This window comes from Rhinolophus ferrumequinum, chromosome 22 (genome assembly GCF_004115265.2).
Source record: "Rhinolophus ferrumequinum isolate MPI-CBG mRhiFer1 chromosome 22, mRhiFer1_v1.p, whole genome shotgun sequence".
Taxonomy (NCBI): Eukaryota; Metazoa; Chordata; class Mammalia; order Chiroptera; family Rhinolophidae; genus Rhinolophus; species Rhinolophus ferrumequinum.
In genome coordinates, this window is record NC_046305.1 from 5,498,755 (window position 1) to 5,525,351 (window position 26,597).

Sequence of the window (26,597 nt, forward strand, 5' to 3'; positions counted from 1 at the left end):
GACACTTTCTAACCCCTCCAAATTACAAGATGATAATTGACAAAAGTAATTTTAAGAAAGTGTTTGAGGAAGTCGTTTGCTACTATGTATAAATGTTTAAAATGTTTAAATTACGGTTAGGCAGTGTCTTGGTCAGTTTGAGCTACTATAACAAAATGCCATAAACTGGGTGGCTTATAAACAAAAGAAATGTATTTTGTAACGAATTTGGAGGCTGGAAGACTGAGAACAGGCTGCCCAGGCTGCCCACACGGTCAGATTGATTCTGTGTTTTGTGAGGCCTGTTTCCGGCTGCATAACTGTCTTTTCACTTAACCTCATATGGCTTAAAGGGCTAGCTGATTCTCTGGGGTCTCTCATAAAAGCCCTATTCCAATTCCAGTCACCTCCCAAAGATCCCATCTCCTGAGCCCATCACCTTGGAGGTCAGGATTTCAACAGAGGAATTTGGTGGGAGGACCCAAACATTCAGACTATAGCCCTCAGCCAGTGACAGCAGGAGATGGAAAACTTTTTGTGAGGGGATTAGGAAGTCAATGTCTGAATTTGTTAAAGTCAGTATGTATTGAGATGGATAATTTTGCACTTAGATTACTCTTTTGGGCACATCTTGAATACATCTACATTAAGATTCACCAAATTCTTCATAATGTGTTGCCAAGTTACAGTATATTAAATGTGGATCAGTAAATTTCTGACTTTTGCCTCCTTGTCAGCTGCTGGGGAAAAGTTAGTAGGAATTTGCCTTTTGTTTCTTTAGTCTTGAAATTTCAGTGAAAATTGAAAGATGTCTGATTTTAGTCATGAAAATCAGTCATATATGAAAAACATATGAAATAGAATATGCTGATAATTCTTGAAACTAAGACACCAAAGGCATATTATCAATCACCGCAACTGCTAACAGAATAGGATCGCTCCACTGTGGATTTCATCCCTCCCTGGTGTAAGATGAACGTGCTTAGTTAGAAGAGATAGGAGCTTCTGGTAGCACAGAACTTAATAGCAGGTATGTTTTATTTAGGTCAGTGCTTTTCACACGTGTTGACCACAATCCACAGAAAAATATAGACACATGGCAACTTGTGATCCACACACACAACTAGAAGAAAAGACACTCCAAATGGGATTTAGCCTTACCAGATGGGGTGCACTCTGATTTCTGTTCTGTATGGTGAAAAATGTTGGTGTTGACCCAGGAGAGTGTCCGTTAATGGATCTTGGCTTGAGGTTTGCAAAACTGTACGACGTGGTGTGTATTTATTGTAACTGTAATTGAACGTCATTGACTCCAAGGTTAGGGTGGCTGGACTTCCCCAGTACTTAGAGCAGATTAAAAAATGTTTTTTTAAACAGTGCTGTTGGCTAGGAAGGAAGATATAAATAACAAAACTTTTTATATACATCTTGGAAAAATATAACTAGAGTAGGACACTTTTAAATCCTCATTTCTTGGATAAATACCTACAGTGGGATTGCTGAGTCGTATAACAGTGTTTAACTTTAAAGAAACACTTTAAACTATATATATATTACTTTTTTCCAAAATAATTATACCAGACTGCATTCCCTCCAGCCGTGTTTGAGCGTCCAGTTGTTTCACATTCTCATCAGAACTTGACATTGTGAATCTCCCTAATTTTAGCCTTTCTAGTAGGTATGTAGAGGTGTTTTATTTTTTAATTTGCATTTGATTCAATGCTAATGATTAGTGATGTTATGTATCTTTTCATGGCCATCCATATGATTTGGTTAAATGTTCAGATTTATCTTCTTAATGTTGTAAGAATTCTTTATATATTCTTGATAGAAGTCCTTAATCAGATATGTATTTTGCAAATATTTTCTCCCACTTTATGTCTTGTCTTCTATTTTTGCCGTAGGGTCTTTTGTAATTCGTGCTTTTTGTGTACCATTCAAGTATCTTGACCTAATCCAAGATCACAATGATTTCTGTGCTTTTTCTAGAAGTTTTCTATTTTTAACTTGTACATTTAGGTCTATGAACAATTTTGAGTTAATTATGCTATGAGGTAAAGGTCAAGTTTCATTTCTTTGCATATGAATGTGCAGTTGGTCCATCACCATTTGTGAAGACTATCCCTTCCCCCTAGTTGACAATCAGTTAATCCTATAGTATGTATAAGTCAAATTCCTCACCGTGTTCCATTGATCTTGGTGTCTGTGCCAATAGTTCCTGTCTTTATAGTGAGGATTGAAATCAGCCAGCGTGATATTTTGAACTTGGTTCTTTTTTCCCCAAAATTATTTTGGTTATTCTGGGTCCTTTTGATTTCCATATAAATTTTAGAATCTGCTTCTCAGTTTCTGCAATAAAGACTGCTGGGGTTTTGGTTGGTGTCATGTTGAGTTTATATGTTACGATTGGGAGAACTGATGTCTTTACAGTATTGAATCTTCCAGTCCAAGATCATGGTTTTTCTCTCTATATTTTTAGGTGTTCTTTCATTTTTTTTCTCAGCAGTATTTTATAGTTTCATTACTTTTCAGTTTACAAATGCTATTATCACATTTTGTATATTTATCCCTATATGTCTGTGTTCTGTCTGTCCTTGGACTTCTGTCATCCTTTGGTTTTCAGTTCCCCTGGTTATCTGGTAAGATGCCATGAGAGCTAAAGATGATTACTTCAGGGAGACAGTCAGTCAGTAGTGACAGGTCATACTATATGGTTATGAAAAATGTGTCTTGAAAGAGACCATTGGATTCACTGATGACCATGATTTCTGAGAACAAACCCATTGAAGAGGAGGGGCCAAAGGGACCACGCAGGAAAAGGAAGACCTGACCATGAGCTAGGGAAAGCAGCAGATGTAGATGATGGGACATGCGGCAGTCAAGAGAAGTAGCTCAAAGGACCACACCATGAAGCAAAGGGAAAAGTTGTGTTACGGTGCTTCCTCTCTGCATCTTACTCTTTCCTCTTCACCAGTGAAGTTCCTCAACTCCTTCAGTGAAGTCATTTTTTAATCACTTCCTGTCTTCTCAGACATTGTTAATTTAAACCCATCCCACATGTACAAAGGGAGACAACTGATCGTAAGTGTCTGTAGTGCATCAGGCACATCTATGAGTTTTGCGTGTGCAAATTACTTTACCCTTGACAGTGAAACTGTCAAGCGAATGGTATCAAATCCCATCAAATGTAAAACTTTTACCAGTGTGGAAACGAAGGCTCTGAGAAGTGAGGTTTCGCCCAGTGTGTGTGTAGTATGTTCCAAGTGAGATACTTCAACCCAGTTCTGATCTTTCTTGTCCTATGCCTCTGTCTAGTGAGAGACAGGTACGTATATGAATAAATACGTTACAGAGCTGTTTAATAAATGGGCCATGGCCCTAGATTGTCCCTGAAAGACGTTCACCCTGTGTTACTGAGTGAAGCACATCACAGGACAGAGTGGGTGTTGTGATCCCATGCATTGACTCACTGATTCAGCCAGTGTCCGTTGAATGCCTGCTTTGTGCGAGACATTGTTCAAGGCACTCGGCATACCTGGGTGAACAAAAGAGTATTCCTCTTAATATGGAGGTTATAATCTATTCATACAGAATAGAAAGGCGAAGTAGAGATGGAATTATAAGGTACAGCTTGGGTTGCAGAAAGACTTGAGTAGGAAGTCTCAGTGGTAGGTAAATTCACCCATAACAAGTGTGTCATTGTGGGGAGGCAGTTCTCCATGGCTCTTTGGCATCTGTACATCTTGTGAGCAGAGGCACTGGCTGCTTTGTTCTGGACTATATTTTTAAGAATATAGTGCCCAGCCTTGGAAGATAAAGTTTCTTCTTCAGGGCGGAGGGCAGATTTATTTACTGTCCAGTATAATAATGCCTCCCTTTGGGACCCAGGTCAGGCAGGGTTGCTTGATACGAGCTTTGGGTTTCCGCAGTTCAGGGCTCCCCCGCTGTGATTCAGACCCACTGCTTGTACAGCATCGCACCCAGGCCATTGCGTTGTGGGAACGGGGCACCAGAGGACCAGTGAGAACCTGAAGCGCATCCACTTGCTGAGCCACGAGTAGTAAAATCCTTTGCTTCTCTCCTGGGAGTCTTGTGTCTTCTGCCAGCCCCCATGAAAGGGCAGCAGGTAACCACTGTTAGCTTGCAAGTAGGCCAGACTCTTCACAGTTATTGATAACAGGCACGAGTTTGTTTCTACTTTCATTTCAGGGGGTTCAGTTTTTTGTAACATAGAGGACAGTTCTTTATGGTGGCCTTTAGCTCCCATTTATTGGTAGTGCATCTAGTTACTAAAGGGTAGAGGATGTTGACACTAGTTTCTTCTAGAAGTACCTTGTATGGGATACAACCATTTTGACCTCCAAAGTCATGTTCAAAAATATCATTCAAAAGCTCTCTACTTATGGTGTCTCAGAGCGTGTTTATGTGCACACTTGACAGGTGAGCTCTTGCTGGAAGAACTCCCTTTGTCTGCTGCCCTGTCGCAGCCCACCACTATTTCCTGTGGACAGAAAAGGCTAGAGCTATGTTTTCAAACCCAGATTTTAAAAGCATGGAAAACAAAAGTTTCTAGTACTCTTTATTTGCATTTCAATGAGTTCTAGTTGTTGTCATGCTGTTAATTTGAATATTTGTTTCTTAACTCTTAATTTATAACTCAGTAGAATTGCCTGGCCTGCCACTGGCCAAAAGGAAAAGATAAAACATTTTTTTTTAATCTATTTACTATCAACATCTTTTTAAAACTGAAAATCAGATTTGAAAAGTTAAAGTACAACCTAGATGAATTTCTGTAAATGGTTTTTATTCCAATAAGTTTAGGAACCACAGAACATTCCCCCCACACAAAAATAAAATTATTTTCTTAACCCATATGTTCATCCTCTACTTAGCCATCTTGCCTGTTATAAGCAAGGAGAAAGAAAACAATTTGCCTTCAAGAAGATCTTGACCTTTATTTTGAATGGCAAGAAAACATAACAGAAATCTGCCCCTGTGACAATATAGAGACAGCACAGTCAAATTTAATTTTATATGAGAACTCATCAGACTGATTACTTAGCTAATTATCACTCTGTCATATATTCAGCTTCCTTTCATTACAGCTTCTGAATAAACATGAAGCTTTTTGGTCAATTTTTGGTAATGATCATTCATTTCTTAAAGGGAAACATTTCTCTTTTTCAAAGAAGGAAATATTTTTATAATATTTTAACTGTTCTTCTATTGATGGACATTTAGCTTCCTTTGATTTTTTTTGCTGCTACATTACATCGTTGTAAAATGAGCTTTGAAATATTTTAACATTTCTGAAATTGAGATGTGTTTAAATATAGGTGGCATCTAACAGATGCTATTTTCCACCCCATTTAAAATTGAAAACCCTCTTCTCCACCTCCAGTCCTCTCCTACCCCTTTCTGCTTTGTTTGTTCATACAGCACTTTCACCAAGTGCCATAGTGTTTGTTGTCTTTCCTCCCTCACTGGATGGCAGGCGTCGTCTGTTTTGTTACCACTCTCTTCCTAGCTCCTAGAATACCACTTGAAATGGAGTGCGTACTCAATGTATTTGTTGGATGAGTGGATGAATGAAGGGGAACTTTGAGTGTTTACTGTGGTCCAGACACTGTGCTAAGCCCTTTCTGTCCTTGAATGGCTTAATCCTTACAATAACCAGGTACGTAGGTACTCTGATGACGAGGAAACTAGGGCTAAGGAGGAGGTTCATTTGCCTGACAGCACTCCGCTTATAAATGGAGATGAAATTAGAGTTTGAATCTCCCTCATGCCAGATCCTAGGCTCTTAACTTCAGTGTTACACTTTTCTCAGCAACAAACTGTAGGATTTATTAGTTCGTTCTTTCTTTTTAAACAGGAAGAAGAGAATTTATCCAAAGATTAAAACTTGAAGCAACTCTGAATGTGCATGATGGCTGTGTAAGTAATAGTTAATTTTCAACCATGAAGGACTTTAAAACTAAGTATTCAAATGTTTCATGAAATGCCCCAATCCTTCCTGAAGAGATTGTGACTAGCTATAATAAATTGGGAGAATAAAGTTTTACATTAAAATGTGAATTTCGAATTTAGAAAAGTAAATAGGACATTTTTTAAAGTGTAGATGGTCCACGTTACTCCATCTTGACTAAAAGTGGAGGTCTAATTCTTTTTTAATTTAGGTATACTTTACATACCATAAAATTCACCCATTTTAATTGCAATTCAGTGGTTTTTTAAATATACTCATAATGTCATACAGCTGTCACCACTATCTAATTCCAGTATGTTTTCAGCATCCGAGAAAGAACGTTTGTACCATTTATCAGTCACTCGCATTCCCTCTCCGCCTAGCTGTGGGCCATCACTTACTTTCTGTCTCTAGAGATAGGCCTCTTCTGGACATTCTTTACACATGGAACCGTATACTGTGTGGCCTTTCAGACTGACTTCTTTCACTTAGCATTAATGTTTCCAAGGTTCATGCCCATTGCAGCATGTGTCAGTGCTTCCTTTTATGGCCGAGTAATATTTCACTGTGCGGATATTTTGTTATGAGCAAATGGGCAGTCACATTTGATCCGTTCATCTGCTGAAAGATATTTGGTTGCTTCCCCTTTGGACTGTTATGAATAATGCAGCTCTGCACTTTGGTGTCCAAGTTTTTATGTGGTGTGTCTTCTCTTCTCTTGGATATGTACCGTGTTGTGGAATTGCTGGGCCACAGGGTAACTGTTTCGGTTTTGGAAGTATTGCCAAACTGTTTTCCAGAGAGAAACGCTATTTCACATTCCTACCAGCAGTGCCTAAGGCCTCCAATTTCTTGACATCTTCGCCAACTCTTCTTTTCTGTTTGTTTTGGTTTTTAATTATTGTAGCCATCCTAGTAGGTGGGAAGTAGTAATTCATTGTGGTTTTAGTTTCATGAAGATTTATACCTATATTTCCTTCGAAGAGTTACATAGTTTTGGCTCTTATACATTTAGATGTTTGATTATTTTCAGTTAATTTTTATAGATAGTGTGAAGTACAGGTCTAAATTCATTCTTTGGCTTGTGTATATATCCAGTTGTCCCAATACCATTTGTTGAAGACTACTCTTTCTCCATTGAATGGTCTTGGACCTTTATCAAAAATTACTTGAGCACAAGTGTAAGGGTTTATTTCTGGACTGTCAATTCCATTCCATTGGTGCGTATGTCTGTGATCATGACAGTACCAAATATCCCTGATTAGGGTAGCTTTGTAGTAAGTTTTTCTAATTCCTTTTTAGGTGACCTGGTTTGATGTCTCTGGCTATACAATGAATTAATTAAAATAAATTTGAATAGTTAAACTTAAGAAAGACAGACATTTCATTGTAAAATTTCAGAACATTGTATTTGATAAATGGTAGTCAGTATATATTTTCAGTAGGTAAACTGGTAAATATTAATACTATGTTACCATAGACATAACCTCATTAGTGATATAAATTGTGAATCAATAAAGTAAAAGATGGCATACTTGTTTTTATGTTCAGTTTGCTTAAATTTCTTATTTGCTGTCTTTTTAGGTTAATACAATCTGTTGGAATGAGACTGGAGAATATATTTTATCTGGCTCAGATGACACCAAGTTAGTAATTAGTAATCCCTACAACAGAAAGGTAAGGTGGTTTTTAAAAATCTGTAATTTAATAAGAAAAAAGAAAATCGAAAAACCAGAGATTAAGAAGTTGTAAATAATCATGGAGTGGGCATTTGTAATAGAATGTTCTAATTTTGCTAAAGTTTGTTAAATAATTTGGAAGTTATTATAGGCAGGTCCCATAGTTTCCTTAGGAAAATGTACAATTTCCTTCAGTCTTTTGACTCTAGAATATTTAAGATTGCTTCATTTTATCCAAGTGGGTAAAATTGCCCAAAGTGACATTATCTCAATAAACTATTCTTTGGGTGGGGGGAGGGAAGACAATGGGATTTCTTTTTTTTTTTCTTTTATGCTCACAGAATCTAATCTTTAGCCATGCAGCTTAAGAAACTGGATTTTATCAGTTTACGAACAGTGCCTAGGTTCTAGTGACATGCTTCATGACCTTCAATCCAATAAGCTGAAATATCATGCTGAGTTTTAATTAGGTTTGTGTTCTGATTTTTATTGGCTCTTCCTCTGACTTCAGATGCAGAAGTATGCAACTATTTTTATATCAGTGAAAACATGGTGGATGAACAGTCTTATTTGACATTTGCAGTCTTACAGAACAAATTGTTCATGTATTGTTTTTCTGCAAACAGTTAAGATATTTAAATAAATGTTTGTGATCCTTCAGCCTAAGAAAAGGATCATATTGAGACTGTCCTTTATTAAAAGACAGGTCATAATTTCATTTCAGAGATAGCTTTACTTAATTATCCTGAGTTAGCAGAGGGAAACTTGATATTTTCTAATTCTACTTCTCTTAGCTGTATCATTTCTAGGACAACCTGTTTCTTCCAATAGAGAAATTTCCTGAAATAATGTGTTGTGGAATGCTTTTTGATCATCATTATCAGAATTTTAACGCTTATAATATACGACACACCCATCTAGGTACCAATGGATTTTTTTAAAAAAGATACACAGCGTTACTCTTTTTTAAAAAAAATTGTGGTAAAATACACATAACGTAAAATTAACCATCTTAACCATTTTTCGGAGTTCAGTTCAGTGATATTATATCCATTCAGCGTGTTGTGCCACCGTCACCTCCGTCCTAGCTAGCAATAGAACTCTTCATCTTGCAAAGCTGAAACTCGGTGCCCATTGAACAGGAACTCCTTCACCTCTTCCTGCAGCCTCTGGCAACCACCTTGCTACTTTCTGTGTCTATGAATTTGACTGCTCTAGGGACTGCATCAAGTTCTAGGTACAACTAGTGCTGTTGGCCTTGCATTCAGTGTTAATGACCTTCATATGTGTTTATACAGTATTTGTCCTGTTGGGACTGGCAGCTTTCTCCAGGTTCATCCTTGTTGTAGCATGTGTCAGGATATGCCTCCTTATTAAAGCTGAAGAATATGTCATTGTGTACATATCCATTCATCGATCAGTGGACACTCGGTTTGTTCCACTTTTGGCTATTGTGAATAATGTTGCTATGTACATAGGTGTACCGATATCTCTCAAAATCCCTGCTTTCAGTTCTTTCGTGAAAATGTCCAGTGGCCTAATTTTAAAAGATCATGTTTCTTCTTTTTTTGCTTGTTTTTTTAAAAAATGACATTTGCTTTCGTGCATGGTTCCCAATAGATTATGTGTATTTGAAAAGTGATTACACTCTTCCTCATTTCCAGTTTGAGAAATGATTCATCAGACAATACTTTTTAAGATTTTGAGTGTAACAATATCTTTTTCACATAGTAGTTTTAATAGTTCCAAATTTGGTATCATATAGGAATATTTTTTATTTTAAAACACTGATGATTCATTACGTAGGAAAATAGATTTTTGATCTTAGTCAAATTTGTTCTTATACTTTCACTCTATTTTTAGATCCTGTGAGTTCATGATAAGATTAATTTATTGCAAATAAAAGTTTCTAAACACTTATTACATATAGATTTAAGAGATTAGAGGTATTTCTTATTATGGTATCATATCTTAGTCATATATATCATAGAGCTCAAATAGCTAAAGAAGAGAAGTTTTATTTTACAAAGATTACAGGCTAGTTGATTTGGACCAATTCTCCCACTGAAAACAACTGAAAAATGCTTGATTTAAATACTTTTAAAATTGTCCTAAAAGTAACAGATAACTGCCTTGATAGTAAGGAATTATCCGTCCAAAATAGTAAGGAATTATCCGTCCAATCTTCTTCACATCTCAGAGGGAAAAAAAGAAATTTGTGTGATTCTGATTTCTTTTTTTTCTAACTATAATAGTTTTGGAATCAAATGGTAATTTTTCATTGAGATGAGAATGTTTAATGAGAATTTATTCCTGGCTATGATTGTATTGAATATGAATGTTTCTTTCTAGGAAATAATAAATTACCAAGAACTGCTTTCCTCTGTGTGTTTTAGGTTTTGGACAACAATTCGTTCAGGGCAACCGAGCAAATATATTTAGTGCAAAGTTCTTACCGTGCACAAATGATAAGCAGATTGTATCCTGCTCTGGAGACGGAGTGATATTTTATACCAATGTTGAGCAAGATGCAGAAACCAACAGACAATGCCAATTTACGTGCCATTATGGAACTACTTATGAGGTACAGTAGTATTCTGGTTGTATGTATGAAATATATATGTATATGTTTTGTGTGTGTGTAGATGTATGTACGTAACATATGTGTAGATTTGTGTATGTTTATATACACACAATGTATGTGTAGAGAAAGAAATTGTTGACAGAATATCTAGATTTCAGTAAAGCATTTGAGAAAATGGATCTTGATAAGCTTATGAATAAAGTGAAGCAATAAGATGTGAGTTGCAGAAATAGGGTTTGTAATTGCTTGAGCAACCATACTCTAAGCAAACGGATGTCGGCTTTCAAAGATGCTTCTGTTCTTGTATTTCAGAGCTCTTTATGGGCTCTAACCTCTTCAACACTTCATACTGTCTTGCATAAGGTCATGGCCATTCTATTGGTCTCTATGTCTGTCTTTACGTTGGTACCATGATGTTTTAAATACAGTAGTGTTGTAATATGCTTTGAAATCAGCAAGTGTGAGGCCTCCAGCTTGTTTTTCTTTCTCCAGATTGTTTTGGCTATTTTGTGTCCTTTGAGTTTCCATACGAATTTTAAGATGTGGTTTTTTTCTGATTCTGTGAAAAAGGCCATTGGTATTTTGATAGAAATTGCATTAAACCCAATATTTTAACAATATTAAGTCTTCCAATTCATGAACACAGGATGTGTTTTCATTTGTGGCTTCTTTAATTTCTTTCAGTAATCTTTTGTATTTTAAGTGTACAAGTCTTTCACCTCCTTGAATAAATTTATTCCTAGGCACTTTATTCTTTTGGATACTACTGTAATGAGGTGGTTTTCTTAATTTCTTTTCAGATTGCTTATTGTTAGTATATATAAACACACCTGATTTTTGTGTTGATTTTGTAACCTGCAGCATTACTGTATTCATTTATTAGTTCTAATGGTTTTTTGTGCGTGTAATCTTGAGAGTGTTCTACATATAAGATCATGTCATCTTACTGGATAATTTTACTTCTTCCTTTCCAATTTGACGCCTTTTATTTTTGGTTGCCTGATTGCTCTAGCTAGAATTTCCAATACCATATTGAAGAGAAGTGATGCGAGTGGGTATTCTTACCTTGTTCCTGATCTTTGAGGGAAAAGTTTCAGTTTTTCACTGTTGACTAAGATATTAGCTATGAGCTTCTCATACATGGCTTTTTGAGAGGTCGTTTTGAGTGCTTACATTAATTCAGCATCTTAAAGTTTCTTAACCATTATCAGAGAAGAAAATTTTATAATATGTTTATAATACATTTATAATTCACATCCAGAAAACATAAAAATTAGGCTTTGAATAGTTGGAACAAGTTTCCTAGAGGAGAATTTTTCTTATCAAAATTGTTAGAAGTTTATAATTTTAAAGAACTTTATATCTGCAGGTACATTAATTTCAAACTTCAAAGTAATGAGTCACATTAATTCAACAATTACTTCTTGCATATTTCTGTATGTATTGTACTGTTTTGAATCATGGTATGGGTAAGTCATAAATAATTAAAAGACATAGTTTAATTGCTTTTGCCTTAGTCATTTTATGAAACAGTAGCACTGTTTTTCAAAGCCATCTGTTTAAATGTTCAGTAACATTAGCTGGACTTTTGTTTTCATCTTCAGATTATGACTGTACCCAATGACCCATATACTTTTCTCTCTTGTGGTGAAGATGGAACTGTTAGGTGGTTTGATACACGCATCAAAACTAGCTGCACAAAAGAAGATTGCAAAGATGTAAGAATCAAATTTTTGTATAAATGTTGCGATATTTTTAAGATTATAATTAAAATTGAACAGTAAGTTATCTCTGGTTTATGAGATTATGGGTAAATTTGAAAAATTTTGTTTCTGTAAAATCTTCAATAAGCATAGTTTCGTAATGAAAAAATTAAATTAAAATGTTAACAGTGAAGTTAGGGAACTTATATTTTAATTGTACATTTCAAATGTATTTATGGAAATGTGTTTAATTCTTCTGTATATGCTCTAGCATTATAAAAACTTGAAGCATTTATCAATATATCCTATTTAGTCATGGAGATAATTTGGATTTACCAATAGCAGTGATGAAAGCATGTAGGTTTAGTGTCTTCTTTTTGTTTTTACCCTTACCTTTAAACCAAGAATTATATGTTATCTTTTTAAAAGAATAATAAGATACCGTTCTATCAGTATATTCTTTCAGATTTGGCTCACTTGTCCTAAGGATGATGATTCACTATCAATTTTGTATTTTAGGTACTATTTTAAACTTGAAAAGGACCGAGAAATCATATAATGACCCTCGATAACTGACCCCAAAATATTATTTAGAGACAATAGCTTTTTTCTCATATCATTTGAAGTACTAAATGAAGTAAGAAAGTATTGCTAAGTACATTTTTATTGAAAGTTACCAACCCTTCCATAAAAGAAGAATTACTAGTATCAGGTTAAGTTACTATTGTTAAAATTCTTGGGGGGAGAGGATTATTTTTAATGTTGAAACAGAGAAGAAAAAGGAAAAAAAAAACAAATTAAAAAAATGTGAATGTACAATTTTGAGTCAGTTTTTATGTTACACACACACACACACCACCCACCCCCCCTCCTCCCCCCCTTCCCCCCCAGGGAAGCATGGAACTGAAAGGCAGAAATAATTCAAATACCAGGTTGTTTATTAGCGGCATTTGCTTTATCTCTTTCTTAGTAAATGGTAGGTACTAAAATTTGTTACACCAAATTCTTTTAAGCTATATTTATGTAGTAGGATTTAATTGTACTTTTATAACCAAAACCCTGTAAAAATAAACATGAAAGTAAGGTTAGTAAATGAAAATGTTGTAATTTAAAAACATGACTGTGCTGGGAAGAGAGAGGAGCTTTAGTCACAGACAAAATGGTATAAAACTAACAGAATGCCTTAAGGCTATGTATTTGGGCTGACAGCCATTGCATTTTCTAATGCTTCTATAGCATTAGATAAGTACTGATATTATAGTAAAATCTGTCTTTTACAGAGTTTGTCTATATGTTTGTACTTTGTTTTTGAACTGGTAAGGAGAAAGATTTGCAAGCCAAGAAAAGGATAAAAGTTTAAAATCAGCTAATATTTTTGTTATATTTTAGTAGCAACAATTATAATTAAAATATTATATACCATAGAGGTACCATATAAAATAATCATTAGTACTTATCGTAGACAAAGGTAGAGTATATCTCCATCTTTACTGTCCAGTGGCCCCCAAATACCAGGTACTTCTAATGTAATTAGTGACTTGGTGACACATTATATAGGTAATGTATGAGTTTTCCACATTTTTAAAGATGTTCATTATTCATGAGTATGGGGATATTTAGGAGGCATTTCTGAGAATTAATTCAAGTTGTATTATATCATTACTTAAAATGTAATTAGTTGTGGAAAAGGGTTTAGACTGTGGTAATATAAATAATGAGTTTCTTGAATTATTACCAGCTTTTTGTAGCTGCTGTTGAGCTAGCATAATTTGTTGTTTGAGTTTTATATCTGGGAACAATTTTTACTTTTCCTCTTCAAAATGTATTTTGCATTACTCAAATATTGGTTGTTTTTAAAATTCTATTTTAATTAAATTTAGTATTTTCATATTTTGATTGGTTCATAAGGGAAACATACAATATTATATTAAAAGTCAGTTTTGGAGTTGTATAACAAACTGTAAAGAAAAACAGAATTTTCTTACAGTGATAAACTGCTGAGGAGGAATATTGATGGAGTGTATTTTTATTTTGCTTTCAGGTAAGCTGAATGTGTTAGAAACACTGATAGAAGTCTGAAAAATACATTAAAAAAAAAAAAACCATGTAGTTTTCTCCCTCCTCATTGTCTTACCGTACTGCCTGAATTAGGATTTCGGAGAAAGGTTATTTTCTTCTAATTGAAGGGAAAATGTTTTAAATATAGTATCATCTCTACTGTAGAGCTCTGTGTGACTGGTATTATGTTATTTTTGTAGGATATTTTAATTAACTGCCGACGTGCTGCTACTTCCGTAGCGATCTGTCCACCGATTCCCTATTACCTGGCTGTGGGTTGTTCCGACAGCTCGGTGCGGATCTATGATCGGAGAATGCTGGGCACGAGAGCTACAGGTAAAAAGATATACATATATAGTAAAGAAAACAAGATTCTGGCAGTTCAAAGAGTAAATCTTGGTGACATTTGCAATTTTAAAATGTCATTAATTTGCCATAAAATTCAGTAAGTAGGATGTGTATTTGAATAATACGTATGATAAAAAAAAATAACATTTCACCAACTTTTTATGTCCTTTTACAGGGTGATACTTTTGCAGTTTATCAGTTTAAAAAGTTACAACAGTTACTGTACAGTCATCCCTCAGTATCTGCAGGGTGGTTCCCAGACCCCCCGTGAATACCAAAATGCAGGGTCATTCAAGTCCCTTATAAAACGGCTTGGAACCATGTATACATTCCATGCAACAAAAATGCTGTTTTCCTGTTGAATCCCTAGATTTGAAACCCGTGGATATGAAGGGCCAACTGTATTGGTTTCCTAGGGTTGTCACAGCAAATTACCTCCAACTGAGTGGCTTAAAATAAATTTCTTCTCTCACAGTTCTGGAGGCCACACATCTGAAATCAGGGTGTTGCAGAGTTGTTTTGTGCTGGAGATTCTGTGCCTCTCTTCCTGCTTCCTTCTGGTGGCCACTGGCAATCCTTAGCATCCATCCCTTGGCTTTTACACATATCCTTCAATTTCTGCTTCCACACGCACCTGCCTTTCTCCCGTGTGTGTCTGTGTCCACATTTCCCTGTTCTGATGAGGACGTCACTCATACTGGATAAAGGCCCACCCTCATCCAGGATGACCTCTTCTTACTGATTATATCTGCAAAGACCCTGTTTCCAGATAAGCTCACATTCTGACGTGCTGAGTGGATGTGAATTTTGGGGGAACATTATTTAGTCCACAACACTTGGCTTTCCTAATTTCTCTTTGCCAGTTTTTTAATTAAGAGGATAATAGTAAACAGGGTGGAGAGAAAAGCTAGGACGGAACAGTGACTTGGGTGTGTGTTCATGGATTGCGTGTGTTTATGCCGCGCCGCGCAGCCCGTTACAGTGCCGGTAAATGACGCCACAGTCCTGGGTTGGAGTCCGCTCCCAGCTCCGCCTCCTCTGTGGGATCACACCACACCGCCTCTGCACTTCCCCACTCAGAGCTGACTTCCGTTAGACGGTTCTCAATAAGGGAAGGCCAGGGGTCCTTACGCGCACACACGCACACACACCACAGACATCAACTACATGTGCACTTTTATTTATAGATTTACATATAGTCACGTATTGTTATGTTATGAAAAATAAAAGTGGACTTGGCCAGAAACTAACACAATGTCCATCTCATTGTCAATTTACGTCCATTAAAAGTGGATATCGATTATTGAAACGGGAAGACCAGGCAGGATATTTTTTTTTTTTTGTATTTTTTGGACTAGGACTATCAGGAGTCTTGTCTATTTGGATATGCACATTTAGGGGAAACAGTATTAATATGATATGCAATTATAGGCCTAATTATTGTTTCTCAACAGATGGGACACAGTGACATTTTGGGCAGGGCAAGATCACATTGTGCAGGACTGTACAGCTTGGTGGGATCCCTGGCCCCCCAGGACACAAAGTGCCCGTTGTACCTCCCCACACCCCCGAGGTCGTATTGTATTGATGACCTCCAAACTTAATTAAAATTGGAATAGTTTCCCCACTCTGTTATCTTGTAAGAGGAAAATTTCAGGACAGTCAGAAATCTTTTAGGAACATAAACTAAAAAGTAAATCGCTTTAAAAGGATACTGTCCTGTTTTATCCAGTATGTTAATAAATATCAGCTTTCCTATTTATATTATGAAATTATATTAATTTGGGGAGAATTTTTGAAGGATTATTTAGTGTGAGTATAGTCATAAATTATTTAATTGATTACATAACTCATATTTCCAGGAAAACATTTATGTAATCTGGAATTTCAGACAATCATGAAAATTTTTTTTGAAGATAATATTTCCTTTTTACTGTGTTACCTTTTATTTTGTTACAAAATCTGGTTATTGAAAAAAGAGCCTCTTCTAGACATAGAATGTGATAGCTTGGATTTACATTGCTACATTAAATCATGTATCTCATAATTTAGATTAAGACTTTTTGAAATGTTTTCCTTTAAAAACATGAATTTTAAATAGTTTGCTTTTTTCTTACTTAGGGAATTATGCAGGTCGAGGAACTACTGGAATGGTTGCCCGTTTTATCCCTTCTCATCTTAATAATAAGTCCTGCAGGGTGACATCTCTGTGTTACAGTGAAGATGGTCAAGAGATTCTGTTAGTTCTCTTTCGATACAATATATCTTTTTGATCCAAAAGATGATACAGCACGAGAACTTAGAACTCCTTCTGCAGAAGAGAGAAGAGAAGAGGTAAGTTTACTCAAAAGCATATTCTCTATTCAATTCAGAAAACATTAATTCAGTGACTCCTGGGTCCTGAAAGGCTTAAAAAATTAAAATTAATTCTCAAGGCATTGACAGTCTAGGAAAGAAGGCCTGAAGCATCCATGAAAGAACAGGGGTGCATAAATAATGAAGGGGAAGGCTCTAGAAAAAAAGCACTGTGAAATCGTTTTAAACAGAAAATATTTAAGAGCAAGATGTTTCTCTAACTTTGGGGAGGCGCAGCAGCAGCAGGAAAGATCGACACTTCTACCAGTTGCAGAAAAGGCAGTTACGAGGGTAGAAAACGGGATGTGCAGACGCCGTGAGACTAAACGTTTGTGTTCATGCACCAGCAGGAGGTTCACCTGTTACCATTTGCTGTTCCCATGTGAACAGCGGTCCCTCCTCTCCCGATCTGCCCCTTTCACAGATATGAGCGTGTGATACTATCCCTAGGGACATTTCACAAAATACAGGTGAGTGAGTGAGTGAGTGAGGCAATGGTATGTTCAAGTATACACATGCACACACACTGACGTACAGACTTGAGTTATAAAAGACAAAAACCAGAAGTAATGTATCCTTGACAGTACACAGCAGTAGCCAAATGTTTGCTCTAACCTGTTTAGCTTCTTTCCCCGACGTGTTTTTCACTTTGGCTTTTTTATTTTATAATGTCCTATGTTTAATCACTCTACTCTTTGGCTTTTGATATGTCTTTTGAAATTTACCATTTCTTTTTATTAATCATTAGTGACTGTTTGGTATTGGCCCAACTCCTATACCTGGACATATTTTAAAGGTACTAAAGAACAAAGATTTTGTAATTCCTAGAAGATGCTAAACAACATTCATTTCTTCAAATTACAGATTTAGAGGGCTATAAAAAATATCAAGAAAAAAATAAAGATTACTTTGTAAATATATTTTGGGATTTAAAATGTGACAATGTATTTAAGTGAATTGGGAAATTCACAAAGAGCATGATGATTAATGAAAGCTATGAGTTTATTGGTCTGATTGAAAACATGGCCTCCGCTCTGTCATTCTGTCGTTGCTGTGTAATTTCCTCTTGAGATACATACTTCAGTAAGATTATAGTCAAACTTTGTGACTGTTACATAATGAAAGAGTTGGAAATGCAGAAACATTTTAAGTGGGCCAACTAGGTTTTATACCATAGAATACTTAGTGGAAAGATGTTTATATAATCAGAGTAAATGAGGCTGAGTCATGAACAGTGGTGTGGGGTTTTTTCTGAATGTGTTTTTTCTCAGTATCCTTCGGTGAATTAGCTAAAATGAGAAAAATAATTCTAAAAATTGATTAAAATTATAAAAATAAATCATGCTTATTGTAATAAACCAAACAATTCAGAGGTGTATTAGAAGAAGAATTTAATAATCTGTCTCTATCTTTATCCCACCATCTTTTCTTTTAGTGTTTTATGCTAAATCCTTGACAGTAGTGTTCAGACAAACTTAACTCACCAAATACTTATTGGGTGCCTACTATACACTAAGTCCCATATTAAACTTTAGGAAATCAAGGACAACTGTGGCAAGGACATGGCCTGTCACTTGGGAACTCCCAGTTTAGCAGAAGTATAGACATAAATAAACAAACATGTGAAACTTAAAAATGATCAATTATACAGAAGAATTATGTTCTATATAAGTAGACCAAAGGAGAGAATAATTGATTTTGATTGGGAACATCAGAAAAGCTTGAGCAGGGTTTTAAAGTATGAGTAAAAGTTTAATGTATGATTTTTTCTTTTGTTTCCATTACATTTTCTTAATTTGTGGAGGCTTCTTTTTATTTCCTCATCTCTTCTAATAATTTATTTCATGTTTCCTTTATTCAGTATATTCTTTTGTCATATTCAATTGTTTGTTTGTTTTTTACTTCTCATTTCCTTTATTTTTACATCCTTTTTTCTTTTTACTGTCTTTTTCCTCTAATTTTTTTGTCATTTCCCACCTGCGCCACCTCCTCATTGGACTGCTTTGTCGAATACAATCTCTTTCTCCTGGCCCCTGTAGTTTGTCCCTAAAATATCTAGCCCAAATCTGTAGTACCACTCACCACTCTGACTACACTACGACCCTGGTCCAAGGCCTCAAACATTATTCTAGATTATTCTGGCAGCTTTCTAACCGGTCCCCCTGCCTCACCCCCCACAGTCCTTTAGCTACACAGCAGCCCAAGTGATCCTTTAGAATTTTAGTCAGATTATAAGACTCTTCTGATCAGCACTCCAAGTGGCTCCCCATTTCACTCAGAGCCAAACTGAGGTCCTTACAGTGGCTTCAGGAACTTGTAACATCTGGTTCTTAGGCTTCCACTGCAGTCTGCTTTGTCTCCTCTGCTCTAGCCACTTCTCTTTGCTTACGCAGGCTTCTAGCTTAGGGCTTGGGTTTACTCTGCACAGTGTTTCCTCGGCATCTTTCCTATTGATCTGCCACCTCACTTGCTTACTCAGTGAGAGAGCAGGGTGATGGGAAGATGCTAGGCTTAACGTATGCTGTGAGACTTGAGCAGATGAGTTTTCTCCTCACCATTTAGTTACGACAGCCTCCAGTGAAGCGTCTGAGACTCCGTGGCGATTGGTCAGATACTGGACCCCGAGCAAGGCCTGAGAGTGAACGAGAGCGGGACGGTAACTATTCTTTGGTCCACTCTTCTTTCTTACTATGGCTTTTAAACATTAGTATTCTACCTTGTGTCCAGATTTTTCCCTAGTATAAGTGATGCTGTAACAAAATCCATGTACATCTGTCTTAGCAGACGTGTGCAAGTGTATCTTAAGATATAATTCCTAAGAGTGGAATGGCTGGGTCACTGGATAAGTGCACTTTAAGTGTGGTAGTTATCAAATTACCCTCCCCAAAGTACTACTTTACATTCCCACTGAGAGAGTGAGAATGCTCACTGTCCCAGAAGACATTGGGCTTTACCAAACTTACAAATTTTTGCCTTTTTATTAGATATAAATAGAATGAAAACTATCAGTTTCCAACCTGAGAGTTTTATAATAGCACATAATCCCCCCCGATCAGGTTCCTTTGACAAGCATGAGAAACCAAGACGGCGTACTTTAAAATAGAATTAATCTATGTGTGTTTTAATAAATGAATCTGTAGCCAAAATCTTATTCTAATGAATTCTGAAATCTTTTAAGATCAAAAGCTTATTTCCCAACATATTATTCTTAGTATTTTTTGAAGATATATTTAAATACAAAGCTACATTACATAAAAGCAATAAAGTATAAAATAAATTCCATTTCATAGAAAATTCAAGAACGTATCATTTCTGCTTTTAATTATATGATTGTAGAGTAGAATTGTCACAGTTTTAATTTGGTGCCATACTTAATATGAAAATGCCCTTAAGAAAATACTTGCATGAAGGAAAAGGGGGGAGAGAAGAGACAAAACACTTTCTGGTTTCAGTATTTCACATATGTGGAATTTGCTTACAGTAAATGATGAAAACAAATTCAACTTAAGGAAATTTACATTGGAGGACAAACCTTTCTTTCAATCTGCTCGACGTGTAATACATGAGCCCTTTCTAGCTGTGCACTCTTGGAACTAAAGGTCTGGGGTATGGTTGGGGTATGGTTGGTGTGGCGGCACCTAAGAATAGCCTGAGATGTCGGAGAGGTAAGTCTTGTGCTTGAGGAATCCCAAGTACAGAGGGAGAGTCACTCATTTAAACACTTACTATGAAATGTGATGATAGCTCTAGTAGATTTTCATATATTCATAGAATTTATTTGGGCGATTGGACTGCTTTTAATTGCTTTCATTTTTGAGGCCCTCAAATCTAGGTTTTCTCATTACTGAAAGATCCTGACTTATTACCAAGTTCCCTAATAAGACCTGTGTTGTCATAGGAGAGCAAAGCCCCAATGTGTCATTGATGCAGAGAATGTCTGACATGTTATCAAGGTGGTTTGAAGAAGCAAGTGAAGTTGCACAAAGCAATAGAGGACGAGGACGATCTCGACCCAGAGGTAATTTTTCTTATTAATTAAAGTCATCAGAAAGCTGGCAAAAACTATTTATTGACGTCGGGTTTATTTATATCATCTAATTTATACCATGTTTTATACCTACAGTAATACAAGGTTCTTATTGTTGTGTGAAGCAGTAGAGGATAAAGAGTATTGGGTACAATTTGTCCCTTAAGATTCTACTAGTTCTAGCCCTTAGTTTTTCTTTTTCTCAAAAAAAAATAAGAGCATATGATAGTCCTCATTTAAAGTCCTTTTTGTATGCACTCTGAGAGTAGAAATGTATAAAACGCTGTAGATAAAAAAATTTTATACAATTGAATAGTTTCTCCTTTCGGTTACTTATATGCATTCGTTATTAATTACTGTTTCTGGTGTTAGCTGACCTGTTTTCATATCTTTGTTCACTACTTTCCAGCTTTGTGGTCTTTGGCGGGTTACTTATCTCTGTCAAAAATGAGGCATATAAAAGTTAACTCCTAAATGTTTTAAATCCCAGAATAAAAAGTATCTATTCAATGTCATCCATAAATGTTTCTTGTTAACTTCTGTGTATCAGTTAACTTTCTTAAAAATTCCTTGGACTGGATTTGCTAAAGAGTTATTAAATTTGTGCTTAAATATAAACTAAGAAGCAACTTAAATCATGGTGATTAAGAGAAAAAATACTTTATATTCTATGGTAGTTGTATCTTGCAAGACATGAATTTGGTTTGTCCATTTTTAATAAAAATCTAGATTTGAAGTAAAATTAGGGGGAATTTTAATGTTTATTGAGTATTAATTATTCCTCGCAGATAACAGGAGGCCTAGCACAAAACACAGTAGACACTCAAGCCTTGTGAATCATAACAGCATCGTGTTAGTCTAGAGCAGGGGTGTCCAAACTGCGGCCCGCGGGCCAACTGCGGCCTGCAATCCACTTTTCATTGGCCTGCAGCAAATTCCAAAAATATATTTAGCTTACTTAAATAAACCAGGTGAGGCAATACATACTTCACCTCGAGTGAGTGGCCCGGCTGTTTTTGTGTATTTTACCACATATGGCCTTTGGTGAAAAACATTGCAAAAAGTTTGGACACCCCTGGTCTAGTGGGTAAAACATTGCTGCTGATGAAATGGGAGTCGGGAACTCAGTCCGCTTCTGGCCTCTTTGTGGGTTCACTCTTCTAAATACAATTTTTATTACCTATTTTATCAAGGACATGATGTTACAGAGTGGGAATATATTGATATAAATCCATTATCCATCTATTATAGCAGAATCATCTTTAAATTGAAGGGACTGGATGTTATTTATAGACATCTCACAAGCTGTTATTTGGCTTTTTCTAAGTGAAGCTGCCATACTGAGCATTTTGCTTAAAAGATTGATTATTTTAACAATAATGTGCTGTAGATGGAGCTTTAGCCCTCTCGATTAGCCTATTTGGTCAAAAGGACCAAACCACCAGTGGGTGCTTTTGATTTCCTATGTATTATATATATATCTGTGTGTGTGTGTGTGTACACGCATATGCAAGTGTGCATGTATTTTTTGAACATACCTGTTTTGAGTACTTGGCTTTAGAGAATTTAGTATTTGAACTTGCACCAACATGTGCTTTTTGAAGGTGCAACGAGTCAGTCAGATGTTTCGACTCTTCCTGCCGTCCCGTCAAGCGCTGATTTGGAAGTGGGTGAAATGGCAATGGACGTAGATGCTCCAGCCGAGCAGCTTCTGCAGCCGTCTGTGTCCTCTGCAGCGTCCGCTCACGCTCACTCGACCGCATCTCCTGGGGAAAGACCTCAATCTCCCTCCCTGCTGTCTTCTCCAGACAGTGAACAGAGGCAGCCTGTCGAGGCAGCTGGACAGCACACACATCATCAGTCTGGTGAGGATGTTACTCTTTAAATAGGTGGTGGGTCATCGCAGTTTCCCATCATGAAAACCTCGTTATGGGCTGTTTAGAAAGATACGAAATCACATCAGCTTGTTCCTGCTGGAGGAAATGATCCAAATGTATACATGCAACTTAAGCACCAAATTCTTGTGTGCCTAACTTGCATGAATTTTAACAAGCAGCAGGAATCTTCCACTGACATAAGACAATTTTTAAAAAATATAGGTGCCAGCAGATAGTGTTTTAACAATAGTTTAATACACTTGTCTTAAAGATTATTTTTATAGGCCATTTTAGGCAAAATATCTTTCCAAACTTACTTGGCTGTTAGTCTGTATTAAAGTAATGGTGAAAATGTAGCCTGACTTATTATTGGTTCTATTGTATTTATATTTTTGATTATTTTCCTCAAATCATGGAACACTTTTAATACATTTTATGTGGTGCGTTTGATATGTTCTCTTGTCAACAACATATACAATTTGCCAAAAGAAGTATTAATCCTATATTTACATGAGAAAGAATTGTTTTAATAAATCTTTGTCTTCTTGGTACTTGATATTAGTAGAAAAATTAACTCCTAAATTCTGTTAAAATACTATTTTCCTCAATATTATAACTCTTCCTGTTCAGCTTCCCCCCCCCAAACTATGGGTTGTACTAGTATTTATAACAGTAAATTTCAACAGATAACATCTATAGTTTACTTGGAATTTTAACTGTATAATATATGTAATTATAATAATTAGTAAGATATTTATTCATATTTTTCTTTGGGTTATAAGGAAACATTTTACTTCACATATAACCAAAAATATTAGCAACAAGAGATATAGCTGGCAGGCCAAAGCTATAACCTATAAAAAATTCCTAACAGCTTAACTGCCAAGCTGTCACTTTATTCTTGCTTCTCTGGAATCTGATACCAGATTGCCAAATATGGGGTGTTTTAAATTAAGCACTCATTTATCAGTATATCCCATTTTTGGTAATTCATTTTTAGTTTCTATGGGAATAGAAGCCAGAATCAATTATGGAACTGTTAAGACTTGTGTACAATTTATCTATAATAATAAGCTAACGCTGAGTTATAAAATCAGGTTTTCTACACTCTAATTGATAGTTAGCATTTCCACTTATGGGAAAATAAAATATTTTGGAGGGTTTGGGAAGTAGGGACAGAATCAGTTAAAAGTTTGCTTTTCAAAGCAGGTAAAATTAGTAAAAACAAGAATTTTTAAAGTGATAGCATTCTTGGAAATGTTCTTAAAGATTTTGATCAGTTATAAGTTATCAGGAAAACTTAGCAAGACTCCCTAGCTCATGTTCACGTTCCACTGAATCTTAACTCACTCCAGTTGTTTCTTAAACACATTTCTGAGTATTTAGAGTTTTCTTTTTCTTTGTTTGTTATAGATATGTAACAAATTTTAATACTACATTTCAAATTACTAAATGCTTATCCATATTTATTGCAAATATTAAATACCACAATCATTTGAAATAGGAAAAAAATTTGTGATGATCATATAATAATTGTTTGAACATTACTTGGCACCTTTGCCTATACATTTTTCAAAGAAAGCAAGGAAATATTTTTACCTGATAGATTATTAAAATAATTTTGATTGACTAAACCATGGAAAATTGGAGTATTTCCATGTTACTACGATAGTATTGCTATTGAGGAAAGTGATTTGATGTTAGATGTAACATCTAAAGATTATGTCTAATTGTTTTGACAATAGGCCTTTCATTATCCCAGAGCCCAACATTTAAACAAGGACTTGATGTTTTGTTTTGTTTCCAATCTCTCATACACTTCCAAGTCCAGAAGGTTTGTGATAGTAGGAATTGTCCATCAGTGGGGGGAGTGTCATCTTAGAGCCATGATTTCTTTTACTGCCTTGCATAGAGATAGAGAAAATGAAAAAGTGTGCTTCTTGCCTTGCTGTGGATACCTCTTTATGTAAATGTTTATGCCTTGCCTTCATGTCCCGTGTATTTCCTCTGTCACTTCAGCTGGGGTGGAGGAAAGGGACATTGGGAATGTGAAAACTTCCCTGGCAAAACTCCCATCTCTGATTGAACCTACAAAAGAAAAAAAAAATCAGTCTCCTTCCTGAGGTCCCACACCACCTGCATGGCCTGGCCCTTGCCTCCTCTCCAGCCTCATCTCACTGCTGTCTCACCCCTGCTGATCATCCCACTTTCTCCTGGTTTTCTTTCAGCCCTTCGAGTGTGCCAAGTTCTTTTCTGCCTCTCTATGATTCTGAGCCTTTGTATTTACTGTTCTTTGCACCTGAGAAGCTTTTCCCCCTGGCTTATCATATAGCCAACTCCTTTTTTCTTGGGTCTCAGCTCAAGTGTCACCCAAGGCAGGTCTTTCATAACTACCCTAGCTAGATTGATCTTCTTTTCCTACCCTCCCTAAATTTTTATTCTCTTTTATGTAGCCCTGTTTATTTCCTAAAAAGTACTTGTAAATTTTTGTAATTATTTTGTTCAATTTTGATTGATTTGTTTATGATTTATTGTCTCTTACTAGAATAGACTCCCATAAAGAAAGGCAGACATTATCTATCTTGTTCTACACAAGCATTTTTTGCCCCAAAATAGTCACTCTCTAAAGATATTGTTAAGACGATCTGTTATTTTTTAAGCGAATATAAGCTATGTAGCGTGTATTTAGCTATCTTTTAGTCTCTGTAGTTTCGGTCCACTTCATTCATTCTGGATGTTTCCAGCCTTCTGCCCAAATGAGGTGCTGTGAATGAGGATCTAGTTGTGGATCGTTTTTGGATCCATTGTTTGCCCGTGGCAATCCAGACCACATCAGACAGAATGTATTTCCTACTTTGTTCAAAAATATTTTAAGGTAACTTACAGAAATACTTTTTAAAAATCGTTTTTATAAACGATGAAATTAGGACAAATTCGAGTAGAAAAAAAAACCAAAATGAAGCGACGAGTGAGGTGAGCGTACCAAATGCAATACCTGAAGAATAGAGTATCTAGAAGGCCACCGAGTCCACGTCGGGCTTTGTAGCGGAATTAGGATGATAAGTACACTCGGGTAGAACCTGAAATCAGTGGATAGGGTTTTTTGTTTTTTTCACTTCTTTACCTTTATATTCTTGAATTTTGTTTTAATTCATCTAGTCAGACCTTTTGAAACCGTATTTTACATACATACCCCAGAATTTAATCAGACATTTGGATTCTTACACGTGGTATTTAATAAAAGACTGTGGTTATACGATTATCTAGTTAAAAACGAGAAAGGTGTGAATATGAACTGAAACTACATAAGTTAAAATGAAATCTTCACAGTTTTATTTATAAAAGGTATCTCAAAGTAATTATAAAATACTGTCTTCTTTTTTCAGTAATACCTATCAGACATCGCTTTTCGTTGTTTCTAAATTAAGCCTGGAAATGTCTTCATTTCATGTGTTGTTTGTAATTTTTTCCCATGGTGATGAGAGTGTTAGATAAGGCCATCATTCCAGCGTGTTAACAGCTTTTTTCTTTGGTTTCATTTTAATTTAAACCAAAGGATATGATTCAAGAAGGTGGATTTTGGGGTTGGATAGGGATATCAGTATATACAAAATTAGTTTTGGGGACTTCCCTTGAGAAGTGAGTTACCTAAAGGACCCCTGTTCATTAAGATAGTATATGATATGGTCCTGTTTACTTACAAATAATTGTGCTCAGATTTACAAATTTATTTAGGTCTGTTCAGAATCTTTATAGCTGAATTGAGCTCTGCAGAAAAATTGCTGGGGAGATCAGAACTCTGTTGTATAGTAAATCAAAGCAAATCTTTCAAGGCCCAAAGATCCAGATTACAGCTTCCTTAGAGGGGATCAGGGTCCACCCAGACTAGGTACAGGCCTTATATAGATTAGAAACAAGTGGAAATACTAGGTTAATGGCCACTTTGGGGCAACTAGAGAAGAGACCTTGGAAGTCAGTAAAGGAGTGACGAGTTCTAGGAGAAAGAATGTACCCGGGTC

The 26,597-nt window shown here is 35.9% G+C and overlaps 1 protein-coding gene across 1 annotated transcript in view; it reads left to right on the forward strand.

Moving 5' to 3' along the window:
- Positions 1 to 26,597, forward strand: part of DCAF6 (DDB1 and CUL4 associated factor 6) — a 72,387-nt gene that overhangs the window by 2,952 nt on the left and 42,838 nt on the right. Inside the window, 9 exon segments of the mRNA XM_033092231.1 lie at positions 5,855 to 5,914; positions 10,023 to 10,210; positions 11,815 to 11,928; positions 14,172 to 14,307; positions 16,441 to 16,561; positions 16,563 to 16,653; positions 19,237 to 19,330; positions 20,573 to 20,692; positions 22,306 to 22,566. Of these exon segments, the coding sequence (XP_032948122.1) occupies positions 5,855 to 5,914; positions 10,023 to 10,210; positions 11,815 to 11,928; positions 14,172 to 14,307; positions 16,441 to 16,561; positions 16,563 to 16,653; positions 19,237 to 19,330; positions 20,573 to 20,692; positions 22,306 to 22,566 (1,185 nt within the window).